Here is a 24187-nt window from a genome sequence, read left to right on the forward strand (position 1 = left end):
CTTACCTCATTTAACATTTTTTGGGCCTGGTTTTTATCAAATGAAAAAGTTTAAATGTATGTGTAGGTACGCATGCATGTTGTCGTTTAGATGTTCAGTTGTGTCTGACTCTTCATGATTCTGTGGACTATAGCATACCAATACTGTCTATGGGGCTTTCTTTCTTTATCTTTTTTTTCTTCTTCTTTTTTTTTTTTTTGGTGAGGGCAACTGGGGTTCAGTGACTTGTCCAGAGCCACATAGCTAGTGAGTGTTATGTGTCTGGGGCCGGATTTGAACTCAGGTCCTCCTGACTCCAGGGCTGGTGATCTATCCACTGCGCCACCTAGCTGCCCCACGGGGCTTTCTTGACAAAGATACTGGAGTGGTCTGCCATTTCCTTCTCCAGCAGATCACCTTTTGTCATATTTCTCCTCTATGACCTGTCTTGGGTAACCCTGCATGTCATAGCTCACAGTTTCACTGAGCTATGCAAGCCCCCTCCACCATGACAAGGAAGTGATCCAAGAGGGGGTTATGCATACATGTGTATGTCTATATATTATATATATATATAATATATAGACATACACAGCCTATCTATGCATATATACATATATGTATATACACACATTGAATATGTACATGTGTATATATACATATATATTGTTATATAAACTGCTTTGCAAACCTTAAGCCTACAATATAAATGTCACCTATTTTTATTATCTGTTGTAAAATGAGAGGGATGGGCTTTCTTGTCTCTACAATCCCTTCTAGCTTGAAAATTATGATCTTATAATTTTTGTAACAAAATCTATAATTTTGCCCTGAATGAAGTCAAGCTCAGTTTGAAAATTCAGCCCTCTATTGCAGAATTTCTTTCCTAAGGCTGGCAAGAGTTTATTAAATGTGTGCTGCGTCTTGCTGCCATCCTAGCAGGAATACATATTCAAGCCTTAGGAACCAGGTTTTTTTTTTCCTTAACCCACTGTTTTCCCCCAATGTCATGGGGCTAAGTTACTCAACCTTGAGTTGCAAAAAAGTTTGCATTTACAACCTGTAAATTTGTGCATCTAGTTAATTTATGTAAGATTTTTGTACGTTGCCTTAATGTTCTCACATGACAGTAGAATACCAAAATTTGTAAGTCATCCTAAGAGTTGAGAATTGTAATGCCCAACACGTCATTGTGTAAGGAAAAATAAAAGTGCTGCAAGTAAACTGAAAAAAGAAAAAAAGAAAAAAAAAGAAAATTCATCCCTCTAACCTTTTTCAAAAACTGGAACGGCATTTACTCATCCCTAGCCGTGTGCTGCCTCTTCTGTCCTACATGCTTCCTTGAAAAGCAGGAACAGGGCCCCTCTGTCTGTTCCCTCCACACCTTGGGATAATGTGCCTTGACTGAACTCGTCATGGAGGTTATTGGTATGTGTGAACCTAGGTAGAGCACATTTCAATAGAGCACCATTTAAAAAGCTAGTCTCTTGCTGCCAAATTCCCACTTCTTGCTAATGAGCAAAACCCAGTGATTTTAAATGGAAATTCAGTAGGGCAAATGATGAATGAAATTTATAGCCTAACCATACCCCAATATAAAAGGGGGAAGGTGATTTCCTATTTCCTCTTTCTCTGAAGGAGATTCCCAATCAAAGACATTGGTCCCTTTTGAGGAAGTTTTGTAAGCAGGATCAGTTTTTCCCAGGACTTTTGATATCATTAAATAACTTCTCATCCTAATCTCAATTTGGCAGGCCTCCACATATCTTAGGCCTTTCTCTACATATAGCGTAAGTGGTACTTTCATAAGTAAAATATAGTAAATCCAGTTTTTGGTTTTTTCTACTCACAGTATACATTAAAGGATTCTTACTAGAGCCCTTTTCTTAGTTTTGTTGAAAATAAGATTTGCAAAACTGTATTACAACTGAACAGATGCCATGAGGGGGAGTCAGGCCATGGAAGGTGGCAATCTGAGAGATTAAAAAGAGCTTTTAATGCTCATTTTAATAGCTAAACAGACTGCCACCAAATAGAGAAAAGTACAAATCTCTTATTGGTCATTAAAAGTAAGGAGCTTCAAATAAAGCCACAGCTGAATGGTGAAGATAATGTAACACTTAGTAGACAGAGCTCAGTTTCATAACTGCTTCTATCTTCTCCCTTCTCCAGGGAGTTCTTTAGGGGTTGTCTGGCTTCAGTTCTCCATTCCTCCATGGCAGGTGGTGAGGACCTATGCACTAGTGGAGGTCACCTCTGCTTGCTAGGTGGTAATGAAGGTGGGGACGGAGCTCTGGGTCTCCTACCTCTAGGACTCTAGGGAATGTCCCTCTGAGCCAAACGTTGCTGATACAGCTCTCCTCTAATCAGCTCATGAAGGAATGAAGAAAAGGAAAGAAAGAAAAGAGAAAAATCAGAAAAGAAGGTTATTTGAAGTATTTTTTAAAAATGAGCACAGGAAGACAAAACAAAGGCCAGAAGGACTTGTGGACAAGCAGGGACTGAAGAGGGTGACTGCAATTTTTTTTTCTTGAGAGGAGGGGAAGAGCCAGATTTCTATGATTGTGAGAAGATGGAAGGACTATGAGGGGAAATAGTCTACTATGAAGGGCAGTTTGATAATGATACAAGGGATTCCAGAAGGCCTAATGGAAGGAAGGCTGAGAAAGAGTGACATGAGAGGAACAGGGTTGAAGAGTAAGGAATCAAGGAAAATCTGTAGAACAAAAGACTTTCTGCCTAGAGACAATCTGCACTTTGAATGGAGAAGGAGGAGAGAAAGTTTGGTCATCAGAGGGTTGAAGATGTCACCTTCTTCCCAATAACCAGGGCAGCTGTGCCCCAGACTCCAGAGAGGACGCTGATTTTGTTTTCTTGGTGGCGAGGTGGGAAGAGCCGAGCTGGGCAGGATTAGATGCTCTGGCCTTTGTCTGGTGGTCAGGAGTCCTGATGGTCTGGGACCAATCCCGAAGGCTGGATGGCCAGAAGCCTGGTGTCTGAGTTTTATGGTTAGGATCTCAGGGACTTTATTAAATTTGTTTGTTTATATATCAAAAATAAGATCATGCTCTTTGGCAGCATTGAAAACATGGAAATAACCTCACTGTTGCAGCCTGTTCTTTCTGCCTCTTAAAGCATCACTAGTGAGAGTAGATCTGTGATTATGCCAACGCCTCTGATGCAAAAGGGAGGGGGGCATGCACCTATTAAAAGCCTACTATGTGCCAGGCACTGAGCTTAGTACTTCACAAATATCATCTCATTGAATTGTCAGAACAACCCTGTAAATTAAAGGGCAGAAAATAAGTCATTGGCTTACTGCAGAACAGCCTTGGAATAAAAAAAAAAGGTCAATAAAGACAAATATAAGGATAATTGTAGACTTAGCAAATTGAATTAGAAGACAATAGAATCATATCATTCCAGAGCTGCAAGGGAGGTCAGAGATCATTTGATTCCTTACCCATAGTAAAAATCCTGCCCATATAATCCCCACCAAGTAGTAGACCTACATGTGTGGGGATCTCACCATAACCCCAGGTACCCTGTTCTAATTTTGTATGGCTCCATTATCTATCCTTAAAATGAGCTAATTATTCCTCCCGGTAACTTCCTAATTAGCCCTACTTTCTGTCCTCTGGGACCAAGCAGAGCAAATCGAATCTCCAGAGACAGTCCAGTAGTGGGTGGAAGGATAGATCAGAGCTCTCCGCTCCTTTCCCCCCTCCATGCCATGAAGTTACTTTGTTTTTACTTAGATGAGTCTGTGGTGAGCTTACTTTGTTAGAATGTAAGCTCTTCGAGGGCAGGGACTGTTTGATTTTTGTCTTTGAATACCCAAAGCCTAGTACAGTGTCTAGAGCACAGTAAGTACTTAACAAATACTTATTAATTGATCGGTCCTATGTATCTTGTGTATGTATACAGGGGCTGTTTCCAGTTTTTTTTTTTTTAGGTTTTTAGCACATAGCACAGTATCTGGCATAAGTAGGTACTTAATAAGATGCATAATAATATGCATCCATATGACCTATATTTAAAACAGCTGCCCTGGGAAACTAATGCATGTACCTACCCCCTCTTCTGTTGACATCCCTTCCAACACTAAGATTCTATGATGGGGGCTGAGCACTGGACCTGTGATTTCATTAATATAGCATGTGAAAATGAACATTAGAGTAGATAATATTGATATCCACTTGCCATCATCCTCTCCCACTACCCTTTGATGAGTTTAACTTTTCCAGCTTAAAAATGACATAGGAAAGCTTGAATTACATTGAGCTATTTGAAATGGCTTCTGATTGTGTGTTGATTGGGAAAATACCAGGTTTAGCCACTTGGTAGAGCTCTGAGAAATAGACACATATATTATAGACATGTGTAGTATGTCTGTCTTTCTATGCATATGGATATATAGTAAATATGGCCATACTAGGACCCCAGGAAAGCTTGTATCCATGGACAGATGAATATTATAAATTGAGACGGGAGGATTTGTTTTATCCTTTGTAGCAGCCATAGTCACTGCTCCTGTCTAGCTGACCGGGCAGGCAGGGCTGGCCTCAGCCACTTCCACATTATTCATCCATTACCCTTAGCTAATATATCAAGTCGGGTTTGTGGTCATAATTGTCATAATGGCCCTTGAGCTCTGGTGCCAAGAACCTGCCCCAGTGAGCTGTTTTATCTCCTCCAGGCCCTGGTGGTTGGGTGTGGGTGTGGGGCATCGGTAACTGTGGTGGGAAGAAGACTGGTGGCCTAAGGCTTGGTCCTGAATATGGGGGTGAGATGCTTTTCTTGTCTTGAGCTGCATTTTGGCCAAAGCACCCGCCTCCCTACTCTTTACTCTCCTCCACTACCCCCTCTGGTGTCCAAAATCACATAAATTGAGTTTAGTCTCCCAATTAAATCAGCTTTCTAGCTAGAGACTCACCAGAGGCTGGTAGAGTTATGTTGCCTGGGAGAAAACATGTTTGCAGGCTGGGACATTGCACAGTCGCCCTCGGGGATTAATTTTAAGACGGTTTTTACCGTTTTTTCACTTTGTCTGAATGCTTTTTATCTTTCAACCCCCTCTTGGATTCTCTTGGGAGGTGCTGCTGTGGAGGGCCCCAAGCCCAAGCCCCCTCTTATCATGCAGCAAGGGAGGCCAAACAGCAGTGGAGGAAGCATCTGCTTTGGTTAGGACCCAAAAGGAAGCCGTGGTGACTTACATGACAGCTGATTACTGTGGGTAAGGTTTCCTTTCTCCTGTAGCTGATTAAAGATAAATGTAATTGTTGATAAGGTGAAAACCCAGGGCAGGGGAAATGATTCCCAGAGTGAAGGGCTCCGGCCCAGGAATTAGGAGAGCTGGGTTTTATAAGCATGACGTTAAATAGACTGAGAACAAAGGCAGAATAAGCCTGACCGGTTGCTCTAGGAAAGGAAGGTAAGCCCCATTAATGGGCCGACTATAGATATTCACGGTCCAGATGGAGGATTCAGTAGTTTGCAGGGGATGAACAGAGAAACGGCATAGGGAAACAGCTGACATTCAGGGCATAGTAGGTGCTCATGAAAGACTGAGGGATGGGAAATGATATAGATAGCAGTGAAACTAATACAATTTACAGAATTTACCTCAATGTGTCCAGTAAGTCCAGATTGTAGACGTTTTCTTCATTATTACAATTATATTTAATCTTCTGTTAAGCCCACATAATTAATCAATATGTTTTAGTAAATTCTAGTAAGATTGTCTGGGCTAGACTGGACTAGTTGTTTTTATTTTTCCTTCTATTTTTTCAAACCAAAGCCAGCTTGATATTCTTATGTTGCTTTATGCTGAAGGATCTCTGTTCCCTATCATATCATCACTGGAGTTGGAAGCAATTCAGTTTCCTTTGGATTTTGCAAATTTTTTCTAGCATCTATCATGTATGAGCCAGTGGGCCTAGGTAGTGTGGAAGTCACAAAGATGAATAAGACGTGATCCCAACCTTCAAAGTCCTCGTGGCATAGTAGGAAATGTAAGTTAGAAGCACAAATAATTAGGATGCAATGGATAAGAAAAATTCCATATGAGAGGGTAAATAAAGTTGTATGGAGGGGGAGATTACTTTTGGCTGGAAGGAGTGAAGGAAAGCTAATTCACGGAGAATGTCACTTTGGTGTAAAGCTAATTCATGGAGAATGTCACTTTGGTGTATGGACAGAGTTGTGACAGGTGGAGACTGGGGAGAAGAGGGCATTTTAACCGAAGGAAATGCTGTAAGCCAAGGCAAAAAGGCAGGAAAATGACTGGTAAAACCCTACTTTCACAGTATTATGGGTGAATATAACCAATCAGTGGGAGATGAACCTGGAAAGGTGGATTTTGGCCAGATTGTGGAGAGGTACTTATTTGAATGCTATACCGGCACTATGCATGCATGCATGGGTGTGTATATGTAAACACACACATATATGTGTATACACATACATGTACATATATACAAATACATGTATGTTTCTATGTTTGTATGTACATATGTATATTCGTATATACATATACACATATGTATATGTGTATAAGATAGATAGATAGATAGATAGATAGATAGATAGATAGATGGATGGATAGAAAGATAGATAGAGGACCTTGTCCTATAAATATTTGGCAGTCTTTAAACACTTTGATCAGAGAATCGATGGGCTCAGAGTTGTGTCTTATACCACATTTAGGGCAGTGTTGTAAAAAGCAATTACAGTGAGATGGAAGTGTTTTCCCTCATGCATTCTTTAACTATCTTATATGAACGTAGGGATTGTGTAACGAGTGAACCTGGGGAATGAGGATATTCCCTCTGACTGGGTTGGAAAGCTTGTTGACCTACCAGCTCTCAGGAGCTCCTCTAGGTACATGGTAGAAACTTGGAGATAGAGGGGAAAGATTTCCAAAGCTTGGAGATGCCCAAACCTAAGGTTACTTGGGCTTCTTCACTTCCCCAGTTCAAATCCAGCTTCAGACACGTACCAGCTGTGTGACCCTGGGCAGGTCACTTAATCTCTACTTGCCTCAGTTTCCTCATCTGTAAAATGAGGATAATAACACCTACTCCCCAGGTTGTTGTGAGGATCAAATGAGATAATAATTGTAAAGCACCTAGCACAGCACTTGGCACAGGGGAGGCACTATATGAACGTTAGCTCACTACGATCATTTCTGATGCACTTGCCAGAATAATGTATGAGGACAGTTCTGACCCAGTGGGCTTCTGCCAGACGTCTTCTTGTTGTTTGTCCTTCATTCTTGAGGAGGACCAATGACATCAGCAGGGTGAAGTCTTGACTTGCAAGTGAATTGGATTTAAGTGAGGCAGGGCTGTGCAAAGGCATCAGCCTCACTCTTTCCTCTAGGGTCATTGGAGCAAGATACAGATCAGGATGCCGGACAATGGTCCCGGATGGAGTGGGAGACCCTGGCCTTTTTTAAGCTAAGGTCTTTCCCAGGTCTCAGTTTGAGGCAACACCCATTCAATGCTTAAAGGCTAGGTAAGGACTGAGGCAAAAGGTGGCCTAGTTTGACTTCCCAAAAGAATCAGTCTGGGAGGGGAAGACCCTCAGAGTTTCTGGCCAGAACAGAAACAATTGCTATTTACACTGACTCTGAGCTATAAAAACCCAAACAATGAGCTGCCAGACCTGTCCTGACTAACCTTAATTCTTCACTGTCTAGCCCAAGCCACCTCAAACACATCACTGAGGACAAAGTTATATATTCCCCTCCCCCCAACACTAATTCATAAGTGAAAAAATATCAGTGATTTGGCAGTCCATTCATAGCAGCATTCATTTGCCTTTGTACCAAGCACAAGGAAGAGACAAATGGTGGCCTTATGTAAGCTGGCAAACATTACCAGCAATGACTTGCATACAAGAAGGGTAAACAAACAAAAAGAAATCCCTACTTGAACCCTTTCCTGATTTCCCCCTCTGGCTCTAGCTTCTAATGGTACCCTGCCAAAATTGCTGTTCAGTCGTTTTTCCGTTGTGTCTGACTCTTTGTGACCTCTTGTGAGGTTTTCTTGGCAGAGATCCTGGAGTGGTTTGCCAGTTCCTTCTAGAGCTCATTTTACGGATGAGGAAACTGAAGCAAACAGGGTTCAGTGACTTGCCCAGGGTCACACAGCTAGTAAGTGTCTGAGACCAGATCTGAACTGAGGGAGATGAGGCGCCACTTAATTATCCCTGAACCCAACCCTAGCCACAACCCTTCAACTCTGCTGCCAATTCTGACTCGAACCCTAACCGTCAGACTCTAACCCCTGTTGGTAAAGTTGGTTTTATTGCATTTTATAGTCCTGAATTGCATTCTAACCCTTGGAGCTTGAATCACCAGACTGGCCTGGAATAAGCATATTCACTGTACAAAGGTTGTATTAGTATCTATGGAACCAATAGGCAACTAGTTAGCATAGCAGATAGAGCATGAGACTTGAAGTCAGGAAAATCTGTGTTCAAATCCTTTCACAGATACTTACTAGCTGTGTGACCCTGAGCAAGTCTCTTAACCTCCACCTGTCTCAGGTTCCCTACCTGTAAAATGGACATAATGATAGCATCTTCCGAGCAGGGTTGTTATGAGGATCAAATGAGATAATATTTGGAAAACATTTTGTAAACCTTAAAGTGCTATGTAAAGACTAGCTATTATTATTAAAAGTCTTAGAGGAAATCCTTTCATGTGTTAGGCAGATTTTCTGTGGACCTTGACAAGAATCCCCCGGGGTAAGAAGGCAGAGATAGGCTGTGATCCTTTACTGGACAGTATAGTCCCAACCAAGAATTGGCTGCCCCATTGAAGCTGGTCAAATAGAGGTTTGAAGGCTTGGTTATCTTGTAAATGCTATAGGTCACTGCTTTTTCTGTCCAAAACTCATCTGTCATTTAGAGCTTCCAAAAGAACCTCATTATATCCCTCAGTCAGCCGTTGGGGACAGAATACAAGGAAGCAGCCAAGTAGTGAGTTGTGACTCCTCTTGATAGATGTGGCCAATGTCATCATCACAGATTCAGAACTCCACTTTGAAATCAATTTTAATTAAGAGTAGTCAACAACAGTCCTTTAGACCTTATCGATCAGCACAGCACCATTTTATAACACTTGAACACTTTTTGTTTGAAAAAAAAAATGCTTGTTCATGGTCAAATGTATACAGTAGGCATTGACAACAACCTGGTGAGTTTGGACTGTCTATACAATCAGTCTACATAAATTAGACTATATATATGGGGTGTCCCAAAAGTCTCAGTGCAGTTTTAAGCTGTTAAAGCTTAACTATATATCTGGAGACAGGGACTAATTGGGGGGGGCCTAATTAAAAGGGATTTGATGTTCAGTTGTTTTCATTTCAGGGTGAGAATTTGTGGCTGTTGCTGTTAGTTATTTCAGTCATGTCAAAGTCTTCATGACCCCATCTGGGGTTTTCTTGACAAAAATACTGCAGTGATTTGCTATTTCCTTCTCCAGCTCATTTTACAGGTGAGGAACTGAGGCAAACAGAGTGAAGTGACTTGCCCAGGGTGACACAGCTGTGTCTGAGGCTATATTTGAACTCAGAAAGATAAGTCTTCCTGACTCCAGGCCTGGTACTCTAATCACTATGGCACCACCTAGCTGCTAACTAAGAGGGATAGCAGGTTAAATGTTTCCCAGTATTCAGGAAAACCTAGCAATACTACTGGATAAATACTTTGTTTTAGATAATTAAGTTCCTTTATCTAATGACTTCTGCTTTCTAGTTACCAGAGAAGGTACGAAGAATAGACTAGGGAAGGGGTTCTTAAAGTGTGGGCCTGGGATCTAGCATTCTATGAGAGACAGACAGACAGACAGACACACACACACACACACACACACACACACACACACACAAACACAGAGACAGAGAGACAGGGACAGACAGAAACAGAAATTGACAAAGAGAAACAGAGAGAGGGAAGAGAGAGAGGAGAGAGAGAGAGAGAGAGAGAGAGAGAGAGAGAGAGAGAGAGAGAGAGACAGAGAGACAGAGAGAGAGAGACAGAGAGACACACACACACAGACAGAGAGAGAGAGAGAGAGAGAGAGAGAGAGAGAGAGAGAGAGAGAGAGAGATTGATTTATTTGCTGAACAACATCAGCTTTGGGACTTGCTTCAAAGGTAACCAAGGGTATAAAAATTCCCTCTTTTATACGTTCACAGACACAGCCTTATAGAGAGAAAAGGGGATGTCCTGGTACAGCCTGCTCCATGGAGAAAAAAAGAATACTTTATTGCAATGATGTCAAACTCAGACAGGAAAAGGGCCAGGCCACTTGATTTCAAAATTCAATGTTATCTGTGTTTTGTTGTATTTTTACTGATTTTTGGTAGATAGCTCCCAACTACATTTTAATCTGGTTGGAGCTGCATTCATTGCACCTAATGCCCTTGGACGGTGTGCTTGACACCTCCGGTTTATTGCACATCATCTTCATGGGCCTGTCCGGTTGGGAAGAAATTACTTATTTTGTAGACTCCAAAGCATGTTAACTTTTGTGGGGGAGTCTAAATCTTAGGATTGTAACATAAGTATGTTGGGTTTATTTAGGACCAAGTAATAAATAGGGTTTCATCAGAATATCAAAGGGTCATTTTGATGGCAGTCCCAAGTTCCATTCCTTCCTGAGATAAGCTGATGGGCTATTTCAGTGCTTTATGAATCCGTGGGCTCCTGAGAGTACTTTGAATCCTATGAGTTTTGAGTGAAGTGAAGTAAAGGCTGTCCTATACTAGATATGCACTTGGTACACTGAATGCTTGTAAAGGAACTGGGCATCTTATTATCTGCAGTTGTGGTACCCAACACGAATTATGCCATTAATATACTAGGAGATTGTTCTGGAGCAACGCTATGTGAAGGCAATAAATCAAAGAGAGAAAACAACCCTTTGGGATCAAGATCAGGTCCAGTCCATATGAGAACAAAGTCTTGGAGGGCCCTGGGTTACAAATGTGAAGCATTTTGCAAATCTTCAAGCACTATATGAGTGTGAGTTATTATGATGTTATGATTATGAGTTATTATGTAAGTTAAATATGAGTTATTATGATGATGATGATAGCTCTAGAACTGAAGGAAACCTCCAAGGCCAGTGAGTACTTTGTATTCATTTTACAGATGAGGAAACCGAATCCCAGAGAGCTGAAATGATTTGTGTAAGATCACATGGGTAGTAAAGTTCAGTTGTGTCTCACTGCTCTTTCTTCCTTCCTTCCTTCCTTCCTTCCTTCCTTCCTTCCTTCCTTCCTTCCTTCCTTCCTTCCTTCCTTCCTTCCTTCCTTCCTTCTTTCTTTCTTCCTTCCTTCCTTTCTTCCTTCCTTTCTTCCTTTCTTCCCATTCTGTTGTTCTTGAACCATGCCAAGAAGCCATGGATTTTGTTAAATCCTGAGAATATTATTAGGATTGTTACTACTACTACTAATAATAATTAGCATTGATATAGTACTTCAAGGTTTGCAAAGTACTTTAAAGGAACTATCTCATTGATTCTCATAATAGCTCTATGAGGTGCAAATGCTATTATTATTATTATCATCCCCATTTTACAGATGAGGAAACCGAGTCTGACAGCAGGTAAGTGATTTACCCAGGGTCATACAGGTAGTAAGTACGTAAGGAAGGATTCAAAGTCAGATCTTCCTGACTCCAAGTCTAGAGCTTTATCTAATGCAGCCAGAGGTAGCTGGTGCCGCAGTCTCCAGACACCAGACTTAACCAGGCTGGCTCATGAGCAGCACACACTGTTCACTCCCAGGTCTGTCCTTGAAGCTTTTCCAGCCTGATGGAACCTGCCAAAGCTCGTGTTCTATTAGCAATGCCTTGAAGAAGCCAGGCTCATGTTTATACCACAGTCAGGCCCAAGGAGAACATTTTTTCGTCTTTATATTTCCAGTGCCTAGTAGAAAGCAGGTGTTTAATAATGTCACGCTATAGATTTATTTCTGCCTTGTGACACTCTGATCTGCAAAGAGCCTACTTTTGTCACTGGGTCTGAAGTCAGAATGATGGAAGTTCAATAATGGATGCTGTCTATACAATTCAGTTTAGGGGATCTCTCTGCAGTCTCTTCTTTCCTTTTTTTTTTTGCCCTAGGTTACATATCAAGTAACTCATTTGAAACAAAATGTTTCAATAAAAGAAAACAAACTTGTTATTCTGTTTTTCTTTTAAAAATCCTTTAGCTGTTTTTAAATTCTTTTTTCTTTTTATGTAATACTTATTATCTCCCTTCCTCACCTCCTACATATTGTGTGTTTCCTTGTAACAAAGAAATCCAGTTAAGCAAAACAAGCAATATTGTGGTCAGGTCTGAGAGGGTATGCAGCTTTCTGCATCCATAGGCCCCCACCTCTTTACCAGAGCAAGGCAGGTAAGAAATCCATTATTATTCAATAGCCTATACTTATTGCTTCTATGCATGAATGCTATTTTTAAAAAATATTTTCAATTACATTGACAATTGAGTTTTTTGTCACTTGCTAGATTTGTATGTGAATAAAATTTTATTACGTAGAAAAATGATTGTGTTTTTAAAAAAATATATATGAATGACTGAGGTGGGGACCAAATTCTCCAAGTCAACAAAACCAGCTCATGTTTGGCATAGGTATTTAATGGTATAGGTATAGGATTGATATAGGATTTAACTCTTGTGTTCTCCTTTCTTCCAGTACTAAATCTACAGTCAGTAAATTGAAAATATCTAAGCAGCGGCTCACATCTAATATTTTTACCTTTTAGGACAGAAGAATCAATAACAGATGATGACAAGAGAAGGTATGTTTGTGATTGTGGCTGATTTTCGTTGGGACGCTTTTGCCCATTTGATGTTGTAATGACATCCAGCCCCATGTGATTGTGTATGGAGGAAGCCATCTGGGAAGGAGCCTAGATTACCAACCTTGTCATTTCCATTAGGGAATCTTTGGCCTCCCTCTCTGAGACCCCTGAAGATGGAAGTGGGAGTGTGCAGTTAGGGGAGCATCTGGACTGGGCAGCCCAGCCTCTTTACTGTATTTGGACAAGAATCCCTTTCATATTGTTCAGTTCTGTCTCTGGACCTTTGTCCTTGGCATCCTCTGGTCCTGAGTCCCTTCCCTCTTTCTGCTTCTTTGGTCTTTCTCCTTCAAAAGCTGCCTTGAAACTCATCTCCTCCAGAAAGGCCTCCCTGATCACCTCCACCTTACCCTGACCATCTCTTTGCTCTGTGTCCTCACAATAGCGCATTGTTTGCCTCAACTCTATTTGCACTCACTTAGTCAGCTAGCATTTATTAAGTACCTACTATATGCCAGGCACTGTGCTAAGCCCTGGCGATACAAAGAAAGGCAAAAACAACAACCACCAGTCCCTGCCCTCAAGGAGCTTACAGTCTAATAGAGAAGACTGTATGCAAATGATTATGTAGAAACAAGATCTCTCTCTCTCTCTTCTCTCTCCTCTCTCTTCTCTCTCCCTCTCCACACACATATATGTCTATACATATACATACATATATATAGATGTGTGTGTGTGTGTGTGTGTGTGTGTGTATAAATAGAGAGAGAGAGAGAGAGAGAGAGAGAGAGAGAGAGAGAGAGAGAGAGAGAGAGAGAGAGAGAGAGTCTATTATCTCTATCATCATGATAATGTGGGGTAGACTCAGAAAGAAGGCACTAAGATTGAGGAGGATTGGGACAGGCTTCTTACAGAAGGTAGAGCCGAAGGAGGCCAGAGAAACTAGGAAGCAGAGATGAGGAGCAGGCATGGAAGGTATCTTTGTAAATATTTCTGAATTTTCTTTCTCTACTCCTGTTACATAATCTCAGAGAAAGACTGTGAGCTCCTTGAAGATAATGCGTTTTATTTTTTTTATTTAAATTTTTTTGGGCTAGGCAATGGGGTTAAGTGACTTGCCCAGGGTCACACAGCTAGTAGGTGTTACGTGTCTGAGGCCAGATTTGAACTCAAGTCCTCCTGAATCTAGGGCCTTTGCTCTATCCACTGTGCCACCTAGTTGCCCCCAATAACGCATTTTAAAAGTGTATTTCCATCCCCAAAGTACCTAATCTAGGGGCAGTTAGGTGGTGCAGTGGATAAAATGTTGGACCTAGTAAATTCAAATCTGGTCTCAGATAGTTGCTAACTGTGTGACCCTGGGCAAGTCACTTAACCTCTGTCTGCCTTGGTTTCCTCAATGGTAAAATGTGGATAATAACACAGGTTTGTTGTGAAGATCAACAAGAGATAATATTTGTAAAGTGCTTAGCCCAGTGCCTGGCACACAGTAGATGCTCTGTAAATGCCTATTTCCTTTCCTTTCCCTAGTTCAGTATTTATAATGCAGTGAGTGCTTGCTAAAATGTCCACTAATTCTTTTTTAATGCAGAACAATATTCAGTTTCCCCAGAACAATGGTAGCTCATATCTCTGGTTTTTGAAAAAAGGAAAGATGAGTTTATTTTGGTGACATCTAGCACTGCTTCTGTAGAGACAAGCCTGAATTCTGTGTACCTGCTTCTTTCCCTTAAGGAACTATGGAGGGGTCTATGTTGGCCTGCCGTCAGATGCTGTCACAATGGTGTCCAGTCAAACAAAGAGTGCACGAAAAGGTATGTTGTGTTTATCCCACTGCTTCTATTTATGTTTCTCTCTTAAGAAACATATTTCAATTTAGTTGACTCAGGCTATAGTTATTTAACTGGAAAAAATTATTTATGACTATGCTCATTATGTCCATTTGTTGAAATTGTCAACCCACTTAGAGGCAAAATTCTGATATAAAATTTAGCTTTCACTGATGGTGATCTGCTATGGCAGCCCCTTGTACTTTCAGTGCCATCATCTGGGGAATAAAAAAATCAGCATTGAGGCCTAATTATGTAAATTGGTAGAATTCTAGCATTATTTACAAGTTGAATTTTTATAACATGACACAAAGATGAAGGGTTTTGGTGAGAAAGTGAAAAAGATTTCTTCCTTTTTAAAAATTGTTTAATGTGCACATCAGAGAGGGGTGTTGGTACAAGTTGGATGTCATTAAACTGTTTTAACATAGGTATGATTAGATTTTTATATTGTGTACAGTTTGACCATTTGAACTCTGACCAAGGCCAGGGATGTTTTAAGTGAAATCCAGTAACGAAGATGGCTATCTCACTCATTTTACAATCATTATTTTTAGAAATTTTAGAAGGTGGAAGTAATCTTATATCAATCTCCTGTAACTGGGCTTTGCCCATACCCAGATCACCCAACATGGAGGCACTTTTACATACGCAAAGCCAAGCCCTGTTTACATCACATATAGTAAGCATTAAGCATAAAGAATCAAAATTGCAAGTGACCCAAAGATCAAGGGAAAGGAATGTGATGACTTAAGTTGGTATATCACCAGTCATAATTTGTAGGCAAGAAGTGAAGTCAAAGACACCATCCATGGTATGTATGATTGGAAGAGGGAGTGGGCCACGCATGCACTGAGAGCCAGGGATGACAATAGATAACCCGGGGGCTGTATCATAGTCATGAATTATGAAAATACCCAAATGAGGAACTCCAGGGTGTTGGGTAAAGCAAGGGAGGATTTATAGAAGGACATGGATACATATCGTATAGAAGAAGAATTCTAGCGTGTGCTGTGATCTGAATGGGTAGAGAGATTTCTTCCACCAAAGAGTATCTGCAAAGTTACGAGGACCAGAATATATATGAGGCTGGACTATTCTCAACAGTGTTGGGCACACTCTTATACAAGTCCTATCTGTTCTGTGGGACCATAGTGGGACTGTGCCCCATTATGGTCCAAATACAAAATGAAACCTGTATATAGTTATGGTTTTATAAGAAAACACTCTGTATACCCTGTAGGTAACATTTATAAAGATCATAACGTTTAATTCTCTTCAATTTTTTTCTTTCAGATTAGAAGAAAATTATATCCTGATGTAATAAACAAGAGGTATGACATCTTTGTGAAATATTTGTGCATGTCTCACATTTATGATGACCTAAGTTCTGATATTCACCACATAAACATGCTTTTCATTGGGGATCAGTGGGTATATAGCAGAAGTAACACTGTACCTCAGATAAAGTGGTGGACTTGGAGCCAGGAGCACCTGTATCCAGAACTTGTGTTTTTGATACTTACTAGCTGTGTGACCTTGAGGAAACCACATAATCTTTATGAAGCTCAGTTCCCTCATCTGTAAAATGGAGGTAATACACAGTCCTTGTGATAAAAGCCCTCTGAACACCTCAAAGTGGTTTGTATGTGTGTTCATAGCATGGCTTATCAATGGGAGTTATCATTATTAAGGTTGAATTATGGCTTATCAGTGGGAGTTATCATTATTAAGGTTGAATAATGGCTCATCAATGGGAGTTATCATTATTAAGGTTGAATTATGGCTCATCAATGGGAGTTATCATTATTAAGGTTGAATTGTGGCTTATCAATGAGAGTTATTATTAAGGTAGAATTGGTCCATAGAGGGCACTATTGTTCTTGGTGTGGACGTTGTCACAGGCTGAGACTCAGACAGTTGGCAAGGTCTGCCTGGCAAACGTAGAGGGGCTACAGCTGAGGGCATTTGTGATCACAGGTAGTTCAGGGGGCAAAGCATATTTTGTAGGCTTAGATGTTCAACCAAATGGAGAGAATAGATGAGGGTCAGAATCTAGATTAGGAGCCAAATTTAGACTCAGAGCCAAATAGGATGACAAAAACAGAATTAAAGTTGGAGAATGTGGGAAATGATTTCTAGATGGGCATCTGAAAGAGGTGTCCTTAACATTTTTGTGTAGCCTAAGGACCCCTTCTCTGAATAATGTTTTTCAAAAATTGGAAGAGATGCTAAATTTCACTTAGAAGCGAAAATATGTAGTGTATAAATATACAGTATGTAAGTAAATAATGAAGATTAAAACAGCATCTTCCCCTCCCATGCAAGTTCACAGACCTCTTGAAATCTATCTACAGATCCTCTCCTCTAATTTAAGAGCCCCTAATCTAAAAGTTCAAGGAGTAGGGACCAAGAAAGGAGGACAGAAGCCAAGGTCCACAGGGATAGGAAGCCAGACTCAGAGGGACCGGAAGAAAGGAAGCCAGCAGTAACATTGACCTTAATAGTGTATCAGCCTCATCCAAAACAGGGGCTCCTCATATGTTTGCTTCTTGGGCAAATTCCTAATACATGCCATAAAGAAAGATGGCAGATCTAGGTAAATACTTGAAATAATTGCTGTCTGTTTTATTAAAAGGCAGGTAGTATGCTTTGTCTGCTTGTATAGAAACAAGGTCTAGACTGGCTGGAGTGGGAGCCCTTAGGTAGGAGTGAGTAAGGATGCCTGATAGGTAGAGAGCTTCTGGGTGCATGACGGTTTTTGACAAGAAGCACTGGGGGTAGTAGCTGCTTCCTCTGTGGTCAAAGGCCTTCCCATTTCTATTCAGATTTTGCCATAACAAAGAAGGAGGTGAGAAATTACTGCCAGATACAGGCAAAGGTTCCTTCATCTCCATTCCAAGAGGGCTTGGGTGAAGTCTCTAAGAACCCAGTGCTCAGACTGCTTGTGGGATTTCACATTGTCCACCTGGCAGGAATCTTAAAATTTAATTTATCTACACTTTTAATAAGGCCATGACTCCACATCAGACCAATGGATCTCAGAGCTGGAGCCAGAAGGACTTATAGAGGTCACTTAGTCCAACCCCCTTCTTTTATAGAGGAGAGAGGATGATGGAATCTGTTGCCACCTTCTCCAGGACAGAGCTGTTCCTTGTTTACCCAATAATGAAGGTAATCCAGCTGAAAGTAAGAATAGCAGCATTGATACACTCTGTATCAACGTGGTGTCCTCCACATGACTACCAGCTCGAATCCTGTCCTATGTGATTGTTGGCAGCTGGAGGCAGTATGGCCTTAGTGACTGTTCTGATGATGATGATAGTAATAACAATAATAATAATGATGATGCTGATGTGCTCCTTTTTTTAACCCTCTCCTGCCTGATTTTTCCCCATTCTTCTTCTCTCTCTTACAAAATGATTTGATTTTGCCCTTTTTTTTTGGTTTCTCCTTCCAAAACATCTCTAAACAACTCTCGGCCTCAGTTTCCTTATCTATAAAAGGGGGATAACCCCTCATGGACTTACCACATCTCACCTTAAATGAATTGCCAAACTTTTGCTTTGGGGTCCTTTAATATGGTGGAACTTGACATACAACTTTTAAAGAGTGACCCAATGATGGAAAGAAGCCCCAATGGAGAAAGTTTTGGGGACAAATAAATAGCAAGCTAACTTTCTGTAACTAAATAATAGCTCACATTTGTATAGTGTTTTACACTTTACAAAGTGCTTTCCTCACAGGAACCCCCTTTGGGGTGGGTGGTATACATATTATCATCCCATTTTATGGAGGAGGAAACTGGGGCTGACAAGGGAACTTTTCCAAGGTAATACGATTAGCAAATGCCACAAGCAGGACTTGAATTCAGAACCCTGGACTCCAAGTGCAGTCTTTTTCCCCACTGTACCACCACTCTGCCCCAAGGAAGTAAAAGCTTCCTAGAAAACCATGAAGAAGGAAGAATGAAACCTATGTCCCATAAACCCTAGGCAAGTTATCTCACCTCTGTTTGTCTCAGTTTCCTCTTCTGTAAAATGGAGATAATAATAACATCTACCTCCAAGGGTTGTTGTGGAGATCAAATGAAATAATAATTATAAAGTGCTCAGTACAATGCCAAGCACACAGTAGGCACTATATAAAAGTTATTATTATGCTTAGCACAGTACCTGACACATAGTCAGCGCTATATAAATGTTTAGCACATAGTAGGTCCTGTATAAATGTTATCATTTTTATTATTAATGCCCATTCCTTTTCAGGCCACACAAGAAAGAAAGACTAGCTATCACCAATCTGTACCATTATTTATTTGCTGAATTATGAAAAGATTTTAAAATGTGTTAAAGAGACGTGTCCTGATTTAAATGGCTTCTCAGAAGTGAGTCTGAGTAGCAACATTAAGCTCTTTTAACTCGATGATGTTAAGCTCTCCATGTTAAAAAAGCCTTTCAGAAAATGAAATGGGTACTTCAAGGAGACAACCAATTTTTGCTTATTTTATTTGCATTTTAAAAGCTGTGGTTTATTTGGCCCTGAGAATATTAATGGCACTTTTTCCTATTGCAATTGCTTTCTCTCTAGCAGAAAAAGCTCCATTTATTTTATTTGTGAGAGTACTGCAGTCTCATTTTTTACCCTTAAAAAAAATCTGAACTTCATTTGTGTTGGGAGTTTTTGGGGAGGAACTCCTTCTGCTGGCACTTGTCCTTCCACGTAGAGGCTCAGAGAGTTGCGTAGGGGTACTGAAAGGTTAAAATCTGCTCAGGGTCACATATCACGTATGGTCCAAGGTAGGACTCTTAAACCTTCCCTACTCAGAGGCCAGCTCTCTTTGTACATAATGCTGCCTTGATTTTTTAAAAATTGCATTTATAAAACAGGAAATATTTATCCGGTTTAGGCTGATGCCTCGTGGTTTAAAGAGTCTCAGGCTCCAGCTTGCTAACCTTTCTTTCTCCTTTCCTCTTTTTCCCTTGGCCTTTTGTAGCTTGCTCATCAACATTTGGGAAGAACTTAGTTCCACAGGAGACTTTCATGTGTTGCAGACACTTTTGAGAAGGTTCTGGACACCCCAGATCCCAAGTGTTGTCAGGCAAAGTTACAGGCAAATCTTGAACGCTACCGAGGGAGAAGGAAATCACTTGGACACTGTGCTCAAAGTATGGAACCGCACTGTGGTCATCTTGTAATAATCAAGCTCATCAACTGTCCTGGGGCCTGCCACTTTAGACAGAAATCTGCCCTGAGACCAGTAGGTAGTGTGCTCCTCCTCACTGGGGCCGGATGGGAAATCTCATGAATTATACAGTTCACCAATACGTTTTTGGATGGCTTTTATATGATAAAAATCTTCATTCTATTTATAATGTCTAATAATGAGACACTGTAAGGGAATTAATGAAAAACCATATATTTGACATCTGTAATCTTTTAGTACTCTCTGCACAAATTGAATCCATTTTGTTTTTGGTTGTTAAAATCTTAAATTGATCAAGTAGGCATAAAGCTATGAAGTTCTCACAGCTATTTCTTTCCCTTTTATACTACTGGTTTTCAGCTTTATTAAAGCATTCAGCTGCTCAAAGGAACTTTCTTTTTTAAGAAGGATGTATTTCATTGCAACATTTTTTTAAAAACAAAATACTGGTTTTATATGTCCTGTAAAATTTTGGTTCACCTTCTCTTTTCTTTGTATAAAGGCTCATGTAACTAGTGTCATTGGTGTCTTCTCTCCCATCCCACCTCCAATATGACCTTCCCAGAAAAGGTCACCATGATATTATTTAATTATTCAAAATCAGTAAGGATCATTATGGTGAATGGCTAACGGGCTATTTGGAAAATACTTTATTTGCTAATAACTGTAAGTTTCTCTACTTAATACTATGCTGTAATTTGCTATGCTATTTACCAGTGTAATTAGACAATTAAAACATTTATATTCCTCTTTAGAATGGATTCTTAATTCTGTTCTACAACAGGACATAGTCAGAAACATCACATATAGTAATTACATTAGTGAGATTTGTTCATTCATTCATATGGCAAACTTTTAAGCACCGTCAATCAATCAGTCAAAAAACTCCTACTATGTGCCAGTCATTTTGTAAAATGCTGGAGATACAATAAAGAATGAGACAATTTCTACTCATAAGAAGTTTGCATTCTAATGAAGGAAACAATAATGACACATGTATGTGCATATATACACATGTACACACATATACACATGGATATACACATACATGCACACACATATGTATATACATACATATATGTAACATGAAGTGAATAAATGCATATATGAACAAAATAGGGAGTTTGGGAGGGAGGGCACTAGTGGCTAGGGGGATCAGGAAAGTCTCCATAGAGAAGGAGGGCTTTGAGCTGTGTTTTAGAAGGTGAGGACTCTGAGCGGGAAAGAAGAAGGCAGTACATGGGGGCAATGCAAGGGTATGGATGCAGAGATAGGATGTGGTGTGTGAGGAGCAGAGAGTTTGACTGCATCCCAGAGTTCAGTAGGTTGGGGGCAGGTTGTGTAGGGCTTTGAAGGCTGGCAGAGCAGTTTATATATTAGACGCATTAGAGAGCTCTGGGAGATGGTTGAGTAGGGCAGTCACATGGTCACATTGAACCTGGGCCTTGAGAATGGGTAGGAGGATGTTGACAGGAAAACTTCAAATTCTTCCAAGATGGCGGGATAGGAATGCTTTCCTTCCTCCACTCCCACTACTGACCTCCCTGGCTTCCTTTAAGTCCCAACTAAAGTCCCACCTTCTTTAGGAAGCCTTTGCCAACCCCTCTTAACTCCAGTGCTTTCCCTCCATTAATCATTTCTCATTTATCTGGTGCAGGGGCGGGGAACCTATGGCTTTTGGGTGACATGTGGCCCTCTAGGTCCTTAAGTGTGGACCTTTGACCGAATCCAAACTTCACAAAACAAATTCCCTTCATAAAAAGATTTGTTGTGTAAAACTGGGACACAGTGAAAAGGCTGCACCAGAAGACCTAGAAGGCCACAGGTGGCCTCGAGGCCTCAGGCTCCCCACCCCTGATCTGGTATATAGCTTGCTTTGTTTGCTCCCATTAAATTGTAAGCTCCTTGAGGACAGGGCTATCTTTTGCCTCTTTTGTATCCTATGTGTTTAGCACAGTGTCTGCTGCCTAGTGGCACTTAATAAATGTTTATGGGTTGATTGATTCTGATTGTAGGGAACTGGGCAAGAAAACATGTGAAGAAGGGAGAATAGGAGATAGAGAATCAGCCATAGATTACATGATTGATACCATTTGATATGAGGCTGGAAGAGTGGTTTAGAACCTGATTTTGTAGGGCCTTGAATCCCAAGCTAAGATGCTTGGATTTTGTTTTGTAGGACTTTGTGAGGGGGTAGGAGTGGCGAGAGCTACTGGCTTTTGAGCAGGAGTGATGTCACCAGAATGATGCATCAGTTTCCTTAATTTGAGAGTGTTATGTGGGTGGATAAATGTAATGCTTTCAAGGGTAAATGTAATATTTCTAAGAAGCAAAAATACTCAAAAGTGAGAAAACCATTAAGGTGCATTATATATTCAGTCCATAAATGGAACCGCAGGTCCATCAAGTAAAAAAAAAAATCCAAGGAAAGAAAACCAATTTGGAACAATTATGCATAGCTAGGTCAAATGCAATTACAAGGGCACAAACAGTCCTTAAGGAGAAGAACACTTGGAACTTTTCATGTTCAGAATAAGAGATAACAGTTTGGAAAGTTTGGTAGCAAAGAAGCTCATAAAACCCACAATTGAGTCTGAATTTGCAGATTCCCAAGACTTGAATATAAAATGCTTTTTTTCATATTTATGTTTACATAACTGTAAAGCACTTAGCACAGTGCCTGGCACACTATATTAGCTATCGTGTCAAATCTCGATGTTATCATTCAGCTCATCACCATTTTAATCAACTATCTTGTGTTTCTTATAAGTTAATAACACTTGCCACCTGCTTATCTCACTTGGGTATCTTGAAGTTAATGTTTCCAGTTCTTATAAGGATGATGCTTGTGACATGCTAAAAAACCAGAACAAAACAAAACCAACATGAGTGAGAGGATAATTGATGATCACTATTAGAGAATTGCAAAAGAAAAATTGAAAGTTGGTAGCTGTCCAAAAGCCTTTGAATTTAAAGGTTAAAATCTTCATAAGCCAGATACTCTCCCTAGCTCTTCCAGATTAATGCATAAGAAAGACTGATTCTTTTTGATTCACCAGTGCTGAAAAGATAAATAGAAAAGATGATCCGTATAAGAGAGCCGAATGGGCAACTCACTGTAATGGGTTTGAGGGGACAAAGGGAAAAATGCCAAAGGCATGATGAAAAAGCTGTTTCTCTGTATTTTTTTTTCCTTTTTATTAAAAGAACTCGAAGGGAAAGATCAAGCTGAATAGTGTGTAAAGGTTAAGTGTTGCAAATGAGAAATGTGCATCGTTGTGTGCTCCTGATGCTGAGGAGATCTGGAGAAGTGGGGAAATTATGCAACCTCTTCACTGTAGGGAGATAGATTGTCTTAGTCACTTTGGGAAGGATTGATCCTCAATGCTGATTGGGAAGGGTTGTTAAATAGAATGGCCAAATGTACAGCCTCTAAAGTAGACAATGGTTAGTAGTGCACGGATAAGGAAGGATGGGATTTGAAGGGCATGGTGGACCACAAATGGAAGGTGAGTCAGCCATGTAGCCTTGGCTGTTTGTAAAGCAAGGATCATGGTGGAATGAATGAATTGACCCTTGTTTATCCTTAGGAATCAAGGAGCAATGTTTCATTATATCTGGTTCTCTTTTGATCACCCATCCTTACCAATGCAACTCACTGTAAGGTTGACAAAGCACTTTCTTCACAATAACCCTGCAAAGTAAATCATGATGAATTTGATTGTGCCCATTTTGCAGATGAGGAAACTGAGACTAAGAGGTAAAGTGACTCTGGATCCTTTGTGTGTGTGTGTGTGTGTGTCTGTGATGGACCTCTTTGGCAGTCTGATGAAGCCTATGAACCCTTTCTTGGAATTGTGTCTTTAAAAGCATAAAACAAAATGCATAGGATCACAAAGGAAACCAATTATATCGAAATAAAGATGTCATTTTCCCCCTTCCAAGTTCATGGGCCTCTTGGAATCTGTCTGTGGATCCCAGGTTAAGAACTTCTGCTCTAGATGAGAAAATGAAAGGGACTAAAAATTGAAAATCTGTGCAAGTTAAAAAGAATTACAATTAGAATTAGTGCAGAGGAATGAGCTTAGGGATAAGAGACAATGACATGGGAAGCAGTAACAAGAAACGTGGTGGTCAGGAGGGGAAAAGGTGACATTTCCAATGTGGATAGGGCTGCAGAATTGTGGTTAGCTCCAGGTGACATATTTTAGAAAGGACAGTGAAATGATGCAATGCTTCCCTTCTACCTCCCCTCTGCCCCTTCTTGCCAGTGGTCAACACCTCCTCAAAATGTTTGTGGACCTTATCTTTGCCCTTGTCTCTCCCTTTTTTTTTTGGTCAGGGA

General features: G+C 40.4%; 1 protein-coding gene across 1 annotated transcript in view; it reads left to right on the forward strand.

Annotated features, from left to right (window-relative positions):
* The window catches only part of CUNH12orf75 (chromosome unknown C12orf75 homolog), a 37421-nt gene extending 16822 nt beyond the window's left edge, over positions 1–20599 (forward strand). The window contains exons 5-8 of the mRNA XM_020982413.2: positions 12772–12807; positions 14542–14621; positions 15933–15970; positions 19633–20599. Of these exons, the coding sequence (XP_020838072.2) occupies positions 12772–12807; positions 14542–14621; positions 15933–15937 (121 nt within the window). The 3' untranslated portion in view covers positions 15938–15970; positions 19633–20599. The remainder of the gene's footprint in view (positions 1–12771; positions 12808–14541; positions 14622–15932; positions 15971–19632) is intronic.
* The last annotated feature ends 3588 nt before the right edge of the window (positions 20600–24187 follow it).

This window comes from Phascolarctos cinereus, unplaced genomic scaffold (genome assembly GCF_003287225.1).
Source record: "Phascolarctos cinereus isolate Bilbo 61053 unplaced genomic scaffold, phaCin_HiC Scaffold_1;HRSCAF=81, whole genome shotgun sequence".
Lineage (NCBI taxonomy): Eukaryota > Metazoa > Chordata > Mammalia > Diprotodontia > Phascolarctidae > Phascolarctos > Phascolarctos cinereus.